At 45.3% G+C, this 16,612-nt stretch overlaps 1 protein-coding gene across 1 annotated transcript in view; it reads left to right on the forward strand.

The window, feature by feature from the left end:
- Positions 1–452: 452 nt before the first annotated feature.
- LOC310798266 (V-set domain containing T-cell activation inhibitor 1-like) overlaps positions 453–16,612 on the forward strand; it is a gene marked incomplete at its 5' end in the record, with an annotated part of 22,214 nt that continues 6,054 nt past the window's right edge. The window contains 4 exons of the mRNA XM_083660765.1: positions 453–456; positions 3,402–3,728; positions 5,306–5,578; positions 15,412–15,562. Coding sequence (XP_083516891.1) covers positions 453–456; positions 3,402–3,728; positions 5,306–5,578; positions 15,412–15,562 — 755 coding nt within the window. The remainder of the gene's footprint in view (positions 457–3,401; positions 3,729–5,305; positions 5,579–15,411; positions 15,563–16,612) is intronic.

Here is a 16,612-nt window from a genome sequence, read left to right on the forward strand (position 1 = left end):
AATGATTATATCAAGAAACATTGACTCCTCTCTTTGCTGTATAGTGGGAGGTGCATTTTTGAGTAGGCTATTAAAATAGCATGTCAAGTTCACATTTCTTTATTGCCAGATTAAACAATTCCTATTGTTTAATAGGAATTAAACAATAGGAATGAAACAATAGGAACAACATGTGCGCGCATGCGCACTTCTTCTTTTTCTGTAGCCTACAAGCATGTAACTTCCTTGATTGTTATTGTTGATAATTCTATTTAAATAGGCTACATTTTCAGTATATCAATAATGCAATAATTTCCCGAAACATTCCCAAACAAGAAAGGAACATAGTGCACTGCAAAATATTTTTTTGGGGGGGAAGGGAGGGGGGTATCATCTCGCCACTAGGGGGTGCTGCAGCACCTGCAGCACCCGTACTTCCCGCGGCCCTGCGGACATTTGAGCATATATACAACATGGGTACTGCTACAGTTGATAAGAGTTTATTTTAAACTTTTTGCCCGTGCGTGGGTGTGTGAACTCCTTAGTGTCAGAGGAGTTTGAACAGTGTGTGCAGTGGCCGCAAGGGTAAAATCCAATAGGCTGAGTGGGGAGCCAGGACAGAGGAGCTGATGTAGGGATTTCAGAGGGTTAACCCTAACCCTATATCAGCACTAAGCGGTCTCTGAAATTATGTGCACGTCTGAAAGTGATGAGTGGAGGATCTGCAACAATCTCTTTAAGAGAAGGATCACTTTTCAGAATCTCCCAGTGTTTGAGGACGATATGTTTGATTTGGTTTGCTCTGGCATTGTATTCTGTGGAAAAACAGATGAGGGGAGTGTCTGTGCTTGGGTTTTTTAGTAAGGAGGGCGTGTCTGTCAGAGCGCACCACTCTCTGATAGGCTAGATTTATGCACTCATCAGAGTAGCCTCTGGCTTGGAAGCGCTCTTTCATAAGCCGCTTTCAAACATGCCTTGGAATTCGGGAGTAATCTAGAGGGCATCCGGATGGTGGTGTATGTGTGACCACATTTTGGTGAGCTCTGCGCACTCCCGCGATCCTCCTCCTACCCGCAGGTACCTCCAGCCCAAGTGGCAGGAGCGGATTGTAAGAGAGGGGGAGAAAGAGTGAGAAAGAGAGGGGGAGAAAGAGTGAGAGAGAGAGGGGGGAGAGAGAGTGAGATAGCGGCAGAGAGAGTGATTGAGAGTGAGAGGGAGAGAGTGAGAGAGAGAGAGAGAGAGAGAGAGAGAGAGAAGTCTGTATCAGATGAGCATGCAGACACAACTGAGAGTTGCTTTGGAAAGGCATGTCCACAAAATAGGATAACGCCGTGGGTGCATCCCCGACCCCGCCGCACTGAATAAGGCCTGGTTTTGAAAAGCGTTAACCGCAAAATGAATGCCCGTTGTGAAGATCGCTTTAGGCTGGTATTTAAGGCCGAAACGCCCATTCTGGCCTATATTCTGGCACTGCGCCACGCCTCTTCAGCGTAAATCGCATTTCGGGGTGTAAAAACATGACGGTATCCTCCCGAGTCAGCGGTAGGCAGGCGGAAAGCCTTTTTTTTTTGCTTTTTTGTTGACAGTAAGAAGCTTTTTATGTAATTAATGTATTTTGCATTAACTATTTATTGCTCACATGTCACTGTCATGTTGTTTAATACGGGTTGCAACACGTTCTCACTCCGACCACGTAGCATATTGACGCTTTGTCCCGTCCCTTATGCGCCACTTGTTACTAACATGGTACCCTTGAGCGACCCATGAAACGACTTGGGCTTTCCGACTAAACTCAATGCAAACCCATAGAAGTCAACTTTGACGCTTATGGCAACTGCTCCCCCATCAGCCTAACTGCTCGCCCATTAGTCAACTGCTCACCATTAGCGTCTGGGGGGAGGTTAGGTTTAGGCGTGGGAGGTGGGAGAGGTTAGGTTTAGGGTCTGGGGGAGGTTAGGTTTAGGCATGGGGTGGGAGAGGTTAGGGTTAGGGTTAGGGTCTGGGAGAGGTTAGGTTTAGGCATGGGGTGGGAGAGGTTAGGTTTAGGGTTAGGGTCTGGGAGAGGTTAGCTCCTCCAGACCCTAATGGGCGAGCAGTTGACTAATGGTGGAGCAGTTAGGCTAATAGGGGAGCAGTTGCCATAAGCGTCAAAGATGACTTCCATGGGTTTGCATTGAGTTTAGTTGGAAAGCCCAAGTCGTTTCATGTGTCGCTCAAGGGTACCATGTTAGTAACAAGCGACGCACAAGGGACAGGACAAAGCGTCAATATGCGACGCGCTCAGAGTGAGAACGGGTTGTCCTCATAGAGTGACCTAGTTTACTGGGAAAATGTATCTATTACGTGATAACAACTCATGTAGGAGCAATAACGTTATCTGTATGGTGCGCCTCCAGTAACGTTACATTCCCACAGATATTGCTTGCAGACTACAACCAGTCTAGTTCAAAATCACTAATATAAAGTTCCATATTGTTTCTGCCTACGTGTGAGCAACATGACTCTGCACTGGGACGCTATTAGCCAACCCATCACCTGGTTGCTATGGTTTCCACATTTACGATCATTCCAACACTACAAGCACATGAACACCCGCACGTCGGAAGAACGACTGGCCAACTCGGAAAATCGAACCAGCCGATGAGCACATGAACGCACGATGACACACAAGCAAACCTCCCTTAGTTGTGCGTCACGCCTACAACGTAGCTCTGACACAAGCCAAAGCCAAAATAAAAACACACTCAACTTAACGCACTGAAACGGGGTCAACATGCAATGCCGATGGGGTCCTCTTCCTCTTAATCCGAATCTGTTTTCAAAAGGTCTCACTTTAGCTCAGTGCAGCTAAAGGTAGCTACAGCCCATAATAGAGGGTATGCATGTGATGTCACAGAGGCAGAAGTCACTGTGGGGTCACGCCCACTGAGTCACAGCAAGACTGAGCTTGAATGCAGTAATCAGCCTAGATAACTGACACCTGCTGCTCAGGGAGGAACTTGACATTCATTTTGACACTCATTCCCGATTGAGGGGGCGTGTTCCAGTGGGTGTGCATACCCTCTATAGATCCATGGCTGCAGCCATGTTTGCTTTGAGTGACAGATCAGGCGGCCAATCAGAGTGGCGCATCACATCGGCCAATCAGAGCAGCGCCTCTGGAGCAAAAAGGGAGTATTGAGCTGCAGAGGATAGAAATCCCAGAAAGAAAGTTGACATGTCTCCAAATCCCAAACATAATGCATGACCTTTCCCAAAGAGCCGTAGCTCTGCCTGCTATTGGTCCGTCACGGGACTGTCAATCACACTGTAATCTGCGTGTATATACGCGCGCGTGTGTGTCTGTGCACACGTGTGTGTGATTGTGTGTGTTTGTCTGTGCACACGTGTGTGTAATTGTGTGTGTTTGTCTGTGTTCCCAGAGTTCACAGTGACCTGCGTGAATTCGGAGGACTGCGTGCTTCCGTGCCACTTCGACTCTGATGGCAAAGGCGCGAGGATCATGTGGTACAAGAAGAAGGCCGTGGTGAGCTGCACGCGATACGGTGACACCGACTTCGTGATCGGACACAACTCTCCGTCGGCCCGGTTCCGCGGCCGGACGGGCCTGTACACCGAGCAGGTGCTGCAGGGGAACGCCACGCTGCTGCTGAGAGACATCACACCACACGACGAGGGAAAATACTTCTGCATCACCATGAGGGCTACGCGCACCGATGAGTCCGGCGTCATCTCGCTCATAGTGAAAGGTTTGTGTCATCTGCTTCCTGGTAACATACAAAAGAAAAATCTCAAATAGGGGAGGGGTTTATAAATCAACAGGTGCATTTTTATTTTTAAAATCAGTTGCAAAAAAGTATGTGCATTTCAACTCGGAGTGGATCTGTGGAGAGGTGTAGATGTAGGAATCAAAGTACAAATATAAATCAGTTTAAGAATTAAACGATTAAAAGATGAGTACAAAATAATATGTAGCCTATTTCAGACACACGGGCATTTGGCTGTGTTTAGGTAGCCTGGTAAACCAGCCCGTCACGTGAACTCACATTTCATTTGGTTCTGTGTGACGGTCTGGCCCCGACGCCATGGGGGCGGGTGTAGCAGGGGCGGGAGCATGGGCGGGCGTAGTTGCCTTGACAGACAACTCCTTCAGCCAATCAGCGTCGGATCCAATCAAACCCAAATCCACTCGGGAGAACGGCAAAAACATGTTTTCCGTCGAGAAACTCTGCGGTTGCGGCGATACTCGGCAATACTACACTTTATGGCTGTTTAAACTAGACAAACGCTGACATGACTCCTCGAGACAATCAGGCAAGGAGGCGGCCATTACTGTTTTGTTAGTGCAGTGCTAGTGGCGTTCCTGATTGGCCAACTTGTGCTGTCAATCACAGCGGGGTCGCTGATTGGCTCTTCCGCTCTGCAGCTTCTGCTAAACCCCCCCACTGGCGTCGGGGCCAGACCGTCACGGAGAACCAAATGAAATGTGAGTTCACGTGACGGGCTGGTTTACCAGGCTAGTGTTTAGGGGCAGGGCCAAATTGTTGGGTGCAAAGCTCCAGACTTTCAACATTGAGAACGCTAGAAAATGTGAGGATTGTCATCTTTTTTTGTCATAGTGCACTTGCATTTTTTTGGTATAAATTATAATAGTAAAAAAATAGTACTTTTTTCAAGGTCCCTAGCCACAAAAGGAGCCCAAGTGGAGAGCACTGTTTGGTGGTATGGCTCTGTTCTGGAGGCCCCCTGCCCTTCCATGAGCATACAGGGGATGCCTAAAGGAAATGTGCATTATTTGTTACATCATCGGCACTTCGCCAAATTGTTTCCTCATTGGTTCTGTGTCATTTGGAATACTGCTCTGTGGTGTGGTCATCCGCAGCTAAAGGTCTTCTTGAAAAATTACAAGTTGCACAAAACAAAGCAGCTAGGCTGGTCCTTGGGTGCTCCCCTAGGTCTAGCGTAGCTGAAATGCATCCACGTCTCACATGGCTTACTGTTGAACAGAGACTATCATCCATCCTACTTGTACATTTTCACAAAGTCATTCATACCCAAACTCCTGGCTTTCTCTTCGACAGCATCATTTATAGCTCACATACTCACACACACTCCACCAGAGGGGCGAGCAGGGGTCAGTTGACTTTGCCTAGACCCAAAACTAACTTTATGAAGAAAACTGTGGGTAGATCCACAAAGAGTGCTTTTCAGAAATTTGCGCCCCCCCCCCCCCCCCCCCCCATTTTTTAATGAAAAATGAATTTGAGGCAACAGTTATTGTCTGCAAAGTGTTTGGATTTAACATCAAGACTGTTATTCTTTGCAGGTCCGGTGCGAGACATTGAGATGGAACTGACAGCTGACAATGTGACCTGTGGAGCCAGAGGAATTTATCCAGCCCCAACGCTCACCTGGTCCACTGATCCTCCCACTGAGCACCACCGCCTCCACAACTCAACCAGAACCCAGAAGAACCCGCAGGGATTTTATGACATCCACAGTTCTCTAAAACTCGGGCGAAACAACACGGCAAATCTGACCTACATTTGTTCGGTCAGCAGCGACACGAGCAAACGAACGTCCATCCTGAAACATCAAGGTAATTAAATGTTAATTTAAAAAAATCAATACTCATTGTATTTTTTTTAACTGTTTATTGTTTATTGTTTATTGTGGATCCCCATTAGTACACCAAAGGTGAGACTACTCTTCCTCGGGTCCAAACACGTAAAATACAAACATAAAAGTCCAAAAGCATTGGAGTAAAAACAACACAACAAAAATAAATAAAAACAAACAAAAAACAAGTGAGTCAAGGCTCACTCAATATTCATGTCAATCAAATATTAACAGTATCACTCTTCTCATAAACAACAATAAATGTATCGGTCTTCCTGAGTAATTGCACCAGAAACCTTATTTTTACCATACTCACATGAAACCATCATATTATAATTGAAATACTTGATTACAATATATAATGTATAATACATACCGTAATACAAATTCCTTCCATGTTGCACAATTAACAAATCAGTAAATCAAAGACCAAAATCTATCTATCTTATTATTCATAACTGCAATTTTTTACTTTTTTTTTAACATAAATTTGTTCCTTACCATAGTTATATTTCTCAGTATTTTATTCCAGTAAGCAACTGCTCTATACATTACCGTTTTTTTCAGTGCATTTGTTATATATATATATCCATGTCTAGACTTAGTTGGGTCCAGTTGTGCATACAAGCCCTCTGGTTTCCCTGTATTCCAGATGTTAAATAAAACAGTTACAAGGCTACATGCTATCCTTCGTTCCACTGTCATCCAGGACAGAGCGGCATGCATCCCCCCGACACCGCTCCTCACAGAGCAGCGTAGAGCGATTTTATTATCATTATTTTCTCTCAAAATCCTATTATAAAACACATGATCACAGTTTTTACATAAAACACATGAAGTACGACTCCAGTACTAGCCATGGGGAAACCATGGTACATGGTATGTAATTACATGTGGTGTTCATGTGTAATTACAAATAGTTCATATGTAACTAGGGTACCTGTAAAATAAAGGGTTACCCAATTAGCCCTACACAAAGAACAGGCAGAAACATGAATATACAAACTGGGGGTCATGTAGACACAATGCAAGTCGAAAAATACAATAGTAAAATAAGAAATCAAGTTAAAAAGTACCTAGAGAAAACATCCCAGCAACAACTCCTCATTAAGGCCTTTGGGGTGTTCAGTCTGCAGCATGTGGATCCAAAAAGCTTCTCTCTGAGGCAGAGCTCTGTCCCTATCACTCCTCTTTTCAAAGCCACAACTTCAATCCCCTGAAACCTGAGTGAACACACATCATGGCCAGCAGAATGAAACCTGAGTGAACACACATCATGGCCAGCAGAATGAAACCTGAGTGAACACACATCATGGCCAGCAGAATGAAACCTGAGTGAACACACATCATGGCCAGCAGAATGAAACCTGAGTGAACACACATCATGGCCAGCAGAATGAAACCTGAGTGAACACACATCATGGCCAGCAGAATGAAACCTGAGTGAACACACATCATGGCCAGCAGAATGAAACCTGAGTGAACACACATCATGGCCAGCAGAATGAAACCTGAGTGAACACACATCATGGCCAGCAGAATGAAACCTGAGTGAACACACATCATGGCCAGCAGAATGAAACCTGAGTGAACACACATCATGGCCAGCAGAATGAAACCTGAGTGAACACACATCATGGCCAGCAGAATGAAACCTGAGTGAACACACATCATGGCCAGCCGAATGAAACCTGAGTGAACACACATCATGGCCAGCAGAATGAAACCTGAGTGAACACACATCATGGCCAGCAGAATGAAACCTGAGTGAACACACATCATGGCCAGCAGAATGAAACCTGAGTGAACACACATCATGGCCAGCAGAATGAAACCTGAGTGAACACACATCATGGCCAGCAGAATGAAACCTGAGTGAACACACATCATGGCCAGCAGAATGAAACCTGAGTGAACACACATCATGGCCAGCAGAATGAAACCTGAGTGAACACACATCATGGCCAGCAGAATGAAACCTGAGTGAACACACATCATGGCCAGCAGAATGAAACCTGAGTGAACACACATCATGGCCAGCAGAATGAAACCTGAGTGAACACACATCATGGCCAGCAGAATGAAACCTGAGTGAACACACATCATGGCCAGCAGAATGAAACCTGAGTGAACACACATCATGGCCAGCAGAATGAAACCTGAGTGAACACACATCATGGCCAGCAGAATGAAACCTGAGTGAACACACATCATGGCCAGCAGAATGAAACCTGAGTGAACACACATCATGGCCAGCAGAATGAAACCTGAGTGAACACACATCATGGCCAGCAGAATTAAAATGTCTCTGAAGCCACTGAAGACTTTTTGTCTTTGTTCCTAATAGTGCTCTTGTGTTCTGACATGCAGATTTTTAGCTCCCTTGTGGTTTTACCCACATGCTACTACTTTTTAGGTGACGCTCCTTGGTTACCACATGGCTGACTGGTGCCAATTGCTGCCAGATGTGGTACGTTGCCACCCACCAATATGTATGGCAGTATGTCATCCATACTGAAGAAGACCAGGGGTGAAAGTGGTTTGGTCCACCGCGAGGCGAGCTACCGTCTGTCCCAGCCCCTGCCTCTCGACGCCCCCGCGATGCTCTTAGCTGAGTGTCCCGCGGGGTCCGAAGCGTCTACTTTGAAAAGATTAGAGTGTTCAAAGCAGGCCCGGTCGCCTGAATACCGCAGCTAGGAATAATGGAATAGGACTCCGGTTCTATTTTGTGGGTTTTCTTCTCTGAAGAAAGAGATTCTAACAGCCAGGCTGGGCCCCTCACTGCCTGGAGGTCCCTTGGGAGTCTCAACCTGCGACCTCATAAATCCTGAGATTTATGAAGTACTCATACCTGAGTACAAATCTTGACAACAAACAGGAGTACCCAGACATGTCCCCATTTCTTTTCTCTGAAGTGTCTCGGACGAGCAAGGTGCGAGCATTGTGTTGCCGCACTCACTATTCCATGAAGTCATAGAGACTCCACCAGAGCCATCCATTCTCTCCCTGAGCAGAGACCTGGAGAATCTAAAACAGAGAGACACCCGTCTCCTCTGGCACTCAGTCACCCTCTCCGAATACCGGAGGGAAAAGCGGATCCCCCGTGGGCTTCGCTTGAATAAAATCCCCTCCTTTGGCCTGGACAATGCTCATTTCATGCAGAAATGGGAACAAATTCTCAATAAATGTTCTCTGGATTTAATGCTTCTGATCATTGAAAAAACAAAAGTGGAGAGAGACAAGACAGACAGCGACATCACGGCACTTGAAACCAAAATCAAGTCACAAGCCGACATTGAGACATTCAACACAATAAACAACAAAATCACGGCATCACTGAAATCCTTTCAAAAAGATCTACAGTTACAAACTCAAAAAATATGAAAGGGACATCAAAGATTATGCCGATGGGACAGTGTATGAATGGAAAAATGAAAAGAAGAATGAAAGGAGACAACGCCTGAACAAGCCCCGCCTGGCCCGGCACCCGGGTAACCGGGAATGGAGACTCTCCACGTCGGCCAGTGAATGGGATTCCCCGGAGACGAGCGACGCTGACAGCCAGCACAACCGGTTCCCTATTTTGGGCAACGCCCCCCCAACCCCCCCCTCAAGCATTTCTTTTCTCCCAGAACTAATGTTCTAACTACGGTAATGGTGACATCATCCTCAGAAATTCTGACACTAATGACAAGAGAAGCCACACCATTTAAGAAAAAGTCACGCTTTGTTCCGTATGCCAATTTGAACCCGTCCATAATCACATACAGCCACCTAAAATGACCTGGATAAAATCCTTAAAAAGGCAAATCACAATAAATCAAATCTGTCTAATAGTGATTTGAAATGTCTAAATGAGCTGGAGAAGAGGAAAGACATTGTCATTCGTCCAGCTGACAAAGGTGGCTCAGTTGTAATAATGAGTTTTGAACAATATAACGAAAGGCGTGAAGCTCAGATGGTAGAGAACCAGACTTACAATTTAACAATCTTGGGTTCGAATCTCACCTGGAGTGTTTGTTTGATAAGGATATCTTTCACTTTATATTACGCTTCGTTCACACAGACAACCTACGCCTTGCCTTGCCTCAACCCACGCCTACGCCGAGCTGGGCGTGAACCTGTTACACGCTTTTGCGATCACACCGCACGCCTTTTGCACGCCGAACCTGGAGCCGAGTCACAAGCGCCTCTCCTCTCTCCCGACTGTATTTTTTCACGTGTTGTCCAGAATTGTCATGGGTAGCCTCTAGGTAAAATAAATCGGATATATTTAATGTTCTATTGATGCTGGATATGTATAACCAGGTCTGACTATAGTCGGACATTTTAGAGAGGTGATCTTGCAAGAATATGTGCTGGCAGCCTGGCACAACAACATTGTCCATCTTGCTTCTTCGGTCGCTATTCTCTCTCATGAAGATTTGTTTGCCGACGGGGAGAAAGCCCCATGTGATAGCCACCCGTCAATCTCTCTGTCTCTCTGCTCAACATGTTGTAGTAACTCCATTTTATTTTGAAATTCAGTTGACTTTGCAATTTCCGACGGATATTGTGCGTTTTTCTTTCATGGCTTGACAGAAGAAGCCTGCCTGCACGCGCCTTGACGGCTTCAAAATAGAACTCACGCCTATTCGATAAAATCGGCAAGGCACAGGCAAGGCGTGGGTACACGCAGGGTTCACGCTCAGGCGGCCGGTGTACACAGCCTTGTTGACTAAAACGGACGCCTATTAAAAAGCGTGGGTAAAGGCAAGGCATAGGCAAGGCTTGGGTCGTCGGTGTGAACCCAGCCTTAGGGTAGACAAAAAGAGTAACAAATGGACAGGTAATGATTCAGTACTCATAAACTACTGAGTATGATGCACCACTTTACAATAGGGTACACAAAAAGAGTAACTAATGGACAGGTAATAATTAAGTAATGAGTAACTAACAATTAACTATATACTCACAAACTGACCATTGACTAACCATTAACTAATGAGTAATTACTCTACTAAGGAACTAACAACTAATCATGAACTAATGATTAACTACTATACTCACAATGTGACCTTAACTAATGATTAACTAATGATTAACTAATATATTCACGCACTGACATTTATTAATCATTATCGAACGATTAACTACTCTACTCATGGAACTGACCGACTAATCAGTAACTAATGATTAACTACTATATTCACGAGCTGACATTTAGTAATCATTAAGTATTGATTAACTACTCTACTCAGGAACTTACATACTAATCATTAACTAATGACTACCTACTCATTAACTATGATTAACTAGTGATTGACTAATGACAAATTATTCCTTAGCTACTCATTAACTAACTATTAGTTAATGATTAGTTTACTAGTAACTACTACAGTATTTGTGTACGTTATTGTAAAGTGTTACCATAAACTGTAGTACCACACATGTAATCTACATGCTGAAATGTTTGTGCGGGAGCGTCTAGAATCTAGATAGACAAACCTAACGTGCATTAAAGCTCCGCATTGCTGAACATAAAACGGCCATACGCACCCAAAATCTGGACTATGCAATAGCAAGACTTTATAAACAAGCCCACCATGGCTCAGTCGCCTCCCTCAAGTTTTGGGGCATAGAGAAAGTCTCTCCCCCACAGAGAGGTGGCGATATTGTTACAAAACTGTTGAGGCGTGAAGCCTTCTGGATTCACACACTGAATACGGTGGAGCCTAGGGGCTCATTATACTCGAGCAAGCTCCGTGGGGTGGAGCTCCGCGAGTCACCGCGCGGACCTCGCGCTGGGGCAGATGCTTTTATACTCAGAAGTGATCAGCCAAGTGATCAGCATGTATTGTACAATGGTAATAGTGAGAACAGCCCGTGAAAAGTTGCAATGAAACGCTATTACCGTATGTGCAGTACTGAGTGCGTTTTCACTCTCAAACGACCGTATATCAGCACATGAATGAATCACCAAACTTGTTTTTACTGAAAGCCGTTTCAGTTCTCAGCCCTGATAGCCTACTCTGTGCTGCTTTTAATCTCTCTCAAACATGCTCTCAACACAACACATTTACTTGGTGAAATGACTAAAAACGACCAGTTGCAAATCAAAGTTTAGCCTACCACATGGGTCAAGAAATGTGGTGAAAACACAGCTCAGTGTTCAGGGCTCAGTGGCTTGAAAGCGGCCATGTTTGGAGAGAAGCCGTGCGGAGGTCGCGCTGTGAGAAAAATCTTCAGGTACATGGTGGGCGCCCTACGGAGGTAGCGCCCAACCACGCACAACACATTTTTTACGTAATTTGACGCGTCCGGCCCTCGCTCCACCCCAGCGCCCTTCACGGCATGTTGAGCATAAAGCAGCCTTTATGGACTTAATGATGAGCTCAGCCTCTCCTGCTTCCTCTACATGTATTGATATTTGTATTATGTTGCTATGTTTAAAAAATATGTAATTATATGCTTATTTTATGCATTGATCCTCTATCCTCTATTTTAAAACCGAGGATCAGGACTGACTCGTGTGAGGAATGTTGTTGATCCTACACCCACCGGGGAAAACCAAAACAAACGGATTTAATCTGGCCACCTGCTAAGCTGTCAAGGACACTAGCAGCAAAACTCTCCTGAAGCCCTGAGTGCAATCTGCGTCTCCAACGTCACCCCCCCGCCCCGACATCTGACGCCTGAACTCTGGTCTGAATTGACGAGGCCATCTCCATAGCAACGAAGGAGGCTCAGACTACACACACACACAAACACCCATGGACTCTAAGGACTCACAGGCCTACACACGGTCACGCACGCACTCCCCCTAACCCCCCCCCCCCCCCTCCCGCCCCCCTCCCCTAAATCCCACCCCCCGCCTCCAGCAACTTCCCCCCGCTTTGCAACACCCCCCACCCCCCCACCCCCCCCTTCCCTCCCACGATGAACCAAACCGGCGCTGTAATGGCAGCCTCCCTGGTGTCGTGGTGTGGGTTGTCTTTGCTGGTAACCCTGTACATTTACAACAAATGTATCTGTATTGTATAATATTGAAGTGTGCCTTTATTACTTTTTCTAACTAGTAATAATGTGAATTCTGAGTTATTTATATGCTTTGTCCAATCCAAATTGCTGGCGCTGTTCAATGGCGACCCGGTTTTGCTCTCCGACTCTGAGAGCGAACCAAGCAGAATTTCGCTCGTGATACTTGTACCATGAAGTGACAATAAAGTTAATCTCATCTCATCCCTTTTCCCTCTTCCCCCTCGCTCCCACCCCACCCCCCACCCCCCTTCCTAAGTGCTGTCACAGGATTGGCTTATTAATTGATCACCCCCCATCCCGTCTAACCAATTGCAAACTGCCTTGTGTATTGGGGAGGTATATTTAAACTGCTGTCATTCTGTCATTTCTGTTTGACCCTGATGAAGACGCGTTGTGTCGAAATGTTGGTGCACTTAGCCTATTAAAAAGAAACCTTCTCACCAGTGACCCGCGTGCTCCAGATTCTTCCTTTGCTGTGATATCCTCCTGTTCTGAGAAGCACCGACCTCCCTCTGTGGGGGAGCTGAAGCGCAAGAGATTCCCTCCTCTATTCAAAAGATATTTGTCACTGAACTGCCAGTGTTTGGGCTCGGCCTCTTTTTTCCTTTTGTCACCCGGCTCCCCTACAGCTGAATCTGGAGAGACAGTAACTGGACGTTTGAGCCATTTCCCCATGGTTGCTACTGTAACTAGTTGATTTGCGCACAATTTTGACATGGGTGAACATCACTTGAAATGACTTGGATTTTTTTTAAATCATTTTGGAAATAAATTGTAATCCCCAATCTTTCCAAGTACCCCCTGCATGCTGCTCAAGTACCCCTAGGGGTACACGTACCCCTGGTTGGGAAACACTGGGCTTCCGTAGGGATATGAAAACAATAGGAAGGGAAAACAGCAGAGCATATTACAGCAGTAGTGGCATTCTATACAGTGATCCTCACTATTTCTTCGATGAGAGCCGCACTGGCAGGACAAAGTCAATAGGAGAGCCACTTTTACAGCAAAACACCAAAAGCCACCCCAACCAAGCACATCTGCCTACCATTTTTTTGTTTTATTGTTTTCCACACACACACACACACACACACACACACACACACACACACACACACACACACACACACACACACACACACACACACACACACACACACACACACACACACACACACACACACACACACCATATATATACCAGTTTCCCCTAGAAAATCTTTCAGGCCTGGAGGGATTTCGAAACGTACCCCGACCGCAACGGTGGGGGCCGTCGCTGGCGACGCTGAAGTTTTAGCTAACCTGTTCACATCTATGTTCGCAATGGCATCCCAAGTATCATCATACTATTATGGGATGCGATGCGAACAGTTGTATTATGGGATGTGCGTTTCTCAGGCAACGACACACGTTGACACGTTTTGGAACAGCACTGCACGCTGGCACAATACTCCTAAAAGCAAAATGCTTATTGTTTTGAATGATTTGGCATCTTCTATTACTGTAAACACCAGTATTGTTGTATTGTAATAATATGCCATAAAGGTTTATTGAAATTTTGGGCAGGAAAAAAAATAAAAAAAAATAAAAATTGCAATTTCTTAGAGCCGCCAACTAAAGCTTCGAGAGCCGCCAGCGTCTCGCGAGCCGCGCAATGAGGAACTAGGTTCTATAAGAGGCTGCGTGCGTATTAAACACGGATTAAAACACACTGGTCTAAAACACTGCACTGCAACAATTTAGAAACAATTTATGAGAGAGACTACTGTCGTTTATGTTGACCTAACGACATAACGTCAGCAGATCTGTTTACTTGTTGAAAATGATGTGATCGTGAGGGCTTCTGTGGGTTTTGATTGACAGGCAGCTGCCCGATCCTCTTCCCGGTACTGCGTTCAGGCACTGAATCTTTTAACAGTACGGCCCCGTTCCAGTCCACTTTCAGCAGTGAAGAAGAGTAGTCGTGTTTGTGAGCTTGAGACAAAACCACATTAAGATGAGGACAAACATGCAGAAAAAGTGCTGTGTTATGGATTGTACGTACAGTAATTCTCTTCAGTACGACTGAACAGCAGCTGTCAGTGCATTGGCCGGAACAAGTGGTGAAGCAAAGCATTATGGCGAATGGATAAAGGGCCTATACCGATGGTTTTCACTGAATTGTGTTCCTAGGGGACAGTTTGGAAGCTAGTCAAGTCAAGTCAAGTCAAGTCAAGTCAAGTTTATTTGTATAGCACATTTCATACACAGAGGCAATTCAAAGTGCTTCACATAAAATGGTTGACAGGAAAATAAAAGAATAAAAGAAGAGAATAAAATGGACATTTAAAAGCATCACAACAAAACTTTAAAAAAAGAGTATAGAAAGTGCATTAAGCAACAGTCGCAGCAGTTGCAAAAAGAGCTAAAAACTTATAGAGGACTCATTGGGTTTGCATAATAGACTATATAAGAAACATGACTACACACACATATAATAGTGATTGAGAAACAGCTGTCAGCAGTTAAAAGCGACGGTAAACATGAAAGTCTTTAGTCTATTTTTAAAAGTAAGTAAGGTTGGGGCAGATCTGAGGTCTTCAGGCAATTTGTTCCAGCTAGCAGAAGCATAGTGGGTAAATGCGGCCTTCCCATGATTTGATTTGATCCTAGGGACAAGCTAGCTTATGTTCTGGGTAAGTAAGCTGGGGGAAATGTAGAATGTCTATGTTGTCGAGTTGAAAGCGTCTATAGTTGGTATAGCAAACCAACCAAGCTTAATATGAATGATCCGTATGAGCTGATTGTGTGTTTCAGGATCCATCCTGGCTGCTGTAGGCAGTGGAGTGCTGCTTCCCTGCAGCTTTCCTCACTCTGTGGTGCAGAGCTTCAACCTGACCTGGAGGCTGGGCCGTGTGCACACAGTGCTCTCTCTGAACGTCACACCCTCTCCCCCGGCTCTGCTCAGGTAGCCTTCATTTGGTTGTAGATCTATTTTTTTTTGTCTTAGTCTTAGTCCTGTGTCAAATGTCCTTATTAGTTTTTTCCCCCATATTTAGTCAACCTCATCCTGTTTTTATTTAGTCAAGTTTTAGTCGACTAGAGGCTCATTTACTGTAGGCTATACTCCATTTTCATATGAAAATAAATGCGTCCGTTTCAAACTCACTCTCTCAAAGTCACTACCCACATACTTTCATGCGTCTTTCCCGTTGGTATCGTGTTAAGCAATACATCCACCAGTGGGCAGTAGAGAGTCAAATGTATGTGTGTGTGTGTGTGTGTGTGTGTGTGTGTGTGTGTGTGTGTGTGTGTGTGTGTGTGTGTGTGTGTGTGTGTGTGTGGTTCTGCTGCGTTTCATTCAAGAACACTCTCGTCATAGATTTAACCATTTATTGCATAAATGGAAATACAGTTATGTTTGGCGTTGAAGGCTCCGCTCTTTACAGAAGATGCTCCTCCCTGAACCGGCCCGGCAGCAGCATGCTACGCCGAGCAGGGAGGGCCGCAAAAATCCCCCCATGATGATACAAGATGCCAGATCAATTTAAAGGAATAGTGAGTAAGAGAGGGAGCCTTAAGCAAGACATGGAAAACATGTTCACATTTTGCGCCATGCAGACTCTTCAGTTAGAGTACATGTTTAGCCTTTGAGATAAGCAGACTGAGCTATAAAGGTGGAGGCTGGGGTGGTGGAGGCAAAGCATTGCCAGCAGCAGTGGTGTGAGGCAGCATTTGTGGAGCAGATCAGAGTGAGAGAGGAGGCCGTATTTAAATGGACCACCTTATTGTGAGAATGGCTGTGATTGGTGAATGAATGATCCAATCAGCGGCTGACAGCTGGATACAGCTCAGGCATAGCGCATGACTTCCGTGTCTCAAATGAACTAACGCGATGCTTCATTTCATGCGTATCCGTAAGCTTTCAGAGGACGGACAGAAATATGCACGAAATGAACGGAGACGAGGCGGACAGAAGGCTCTGTCCGTACTCTCCATCTTTAATGTAGAGTATAAC

The sequence above is a fragment of the Poromitra crassiceps genome (genome assembly GCF_964638095.1).
Source record: "Poromitra crassiceps genome assembly, chromosome: 2".
Taxonomy (NCBI): domain Eukaryota; kingdom Metazoa; phylum Chordata; class Actinopteri; order Beryciformes; family Melamphaidae; genus Poromitra; species Poromitra crassiceps.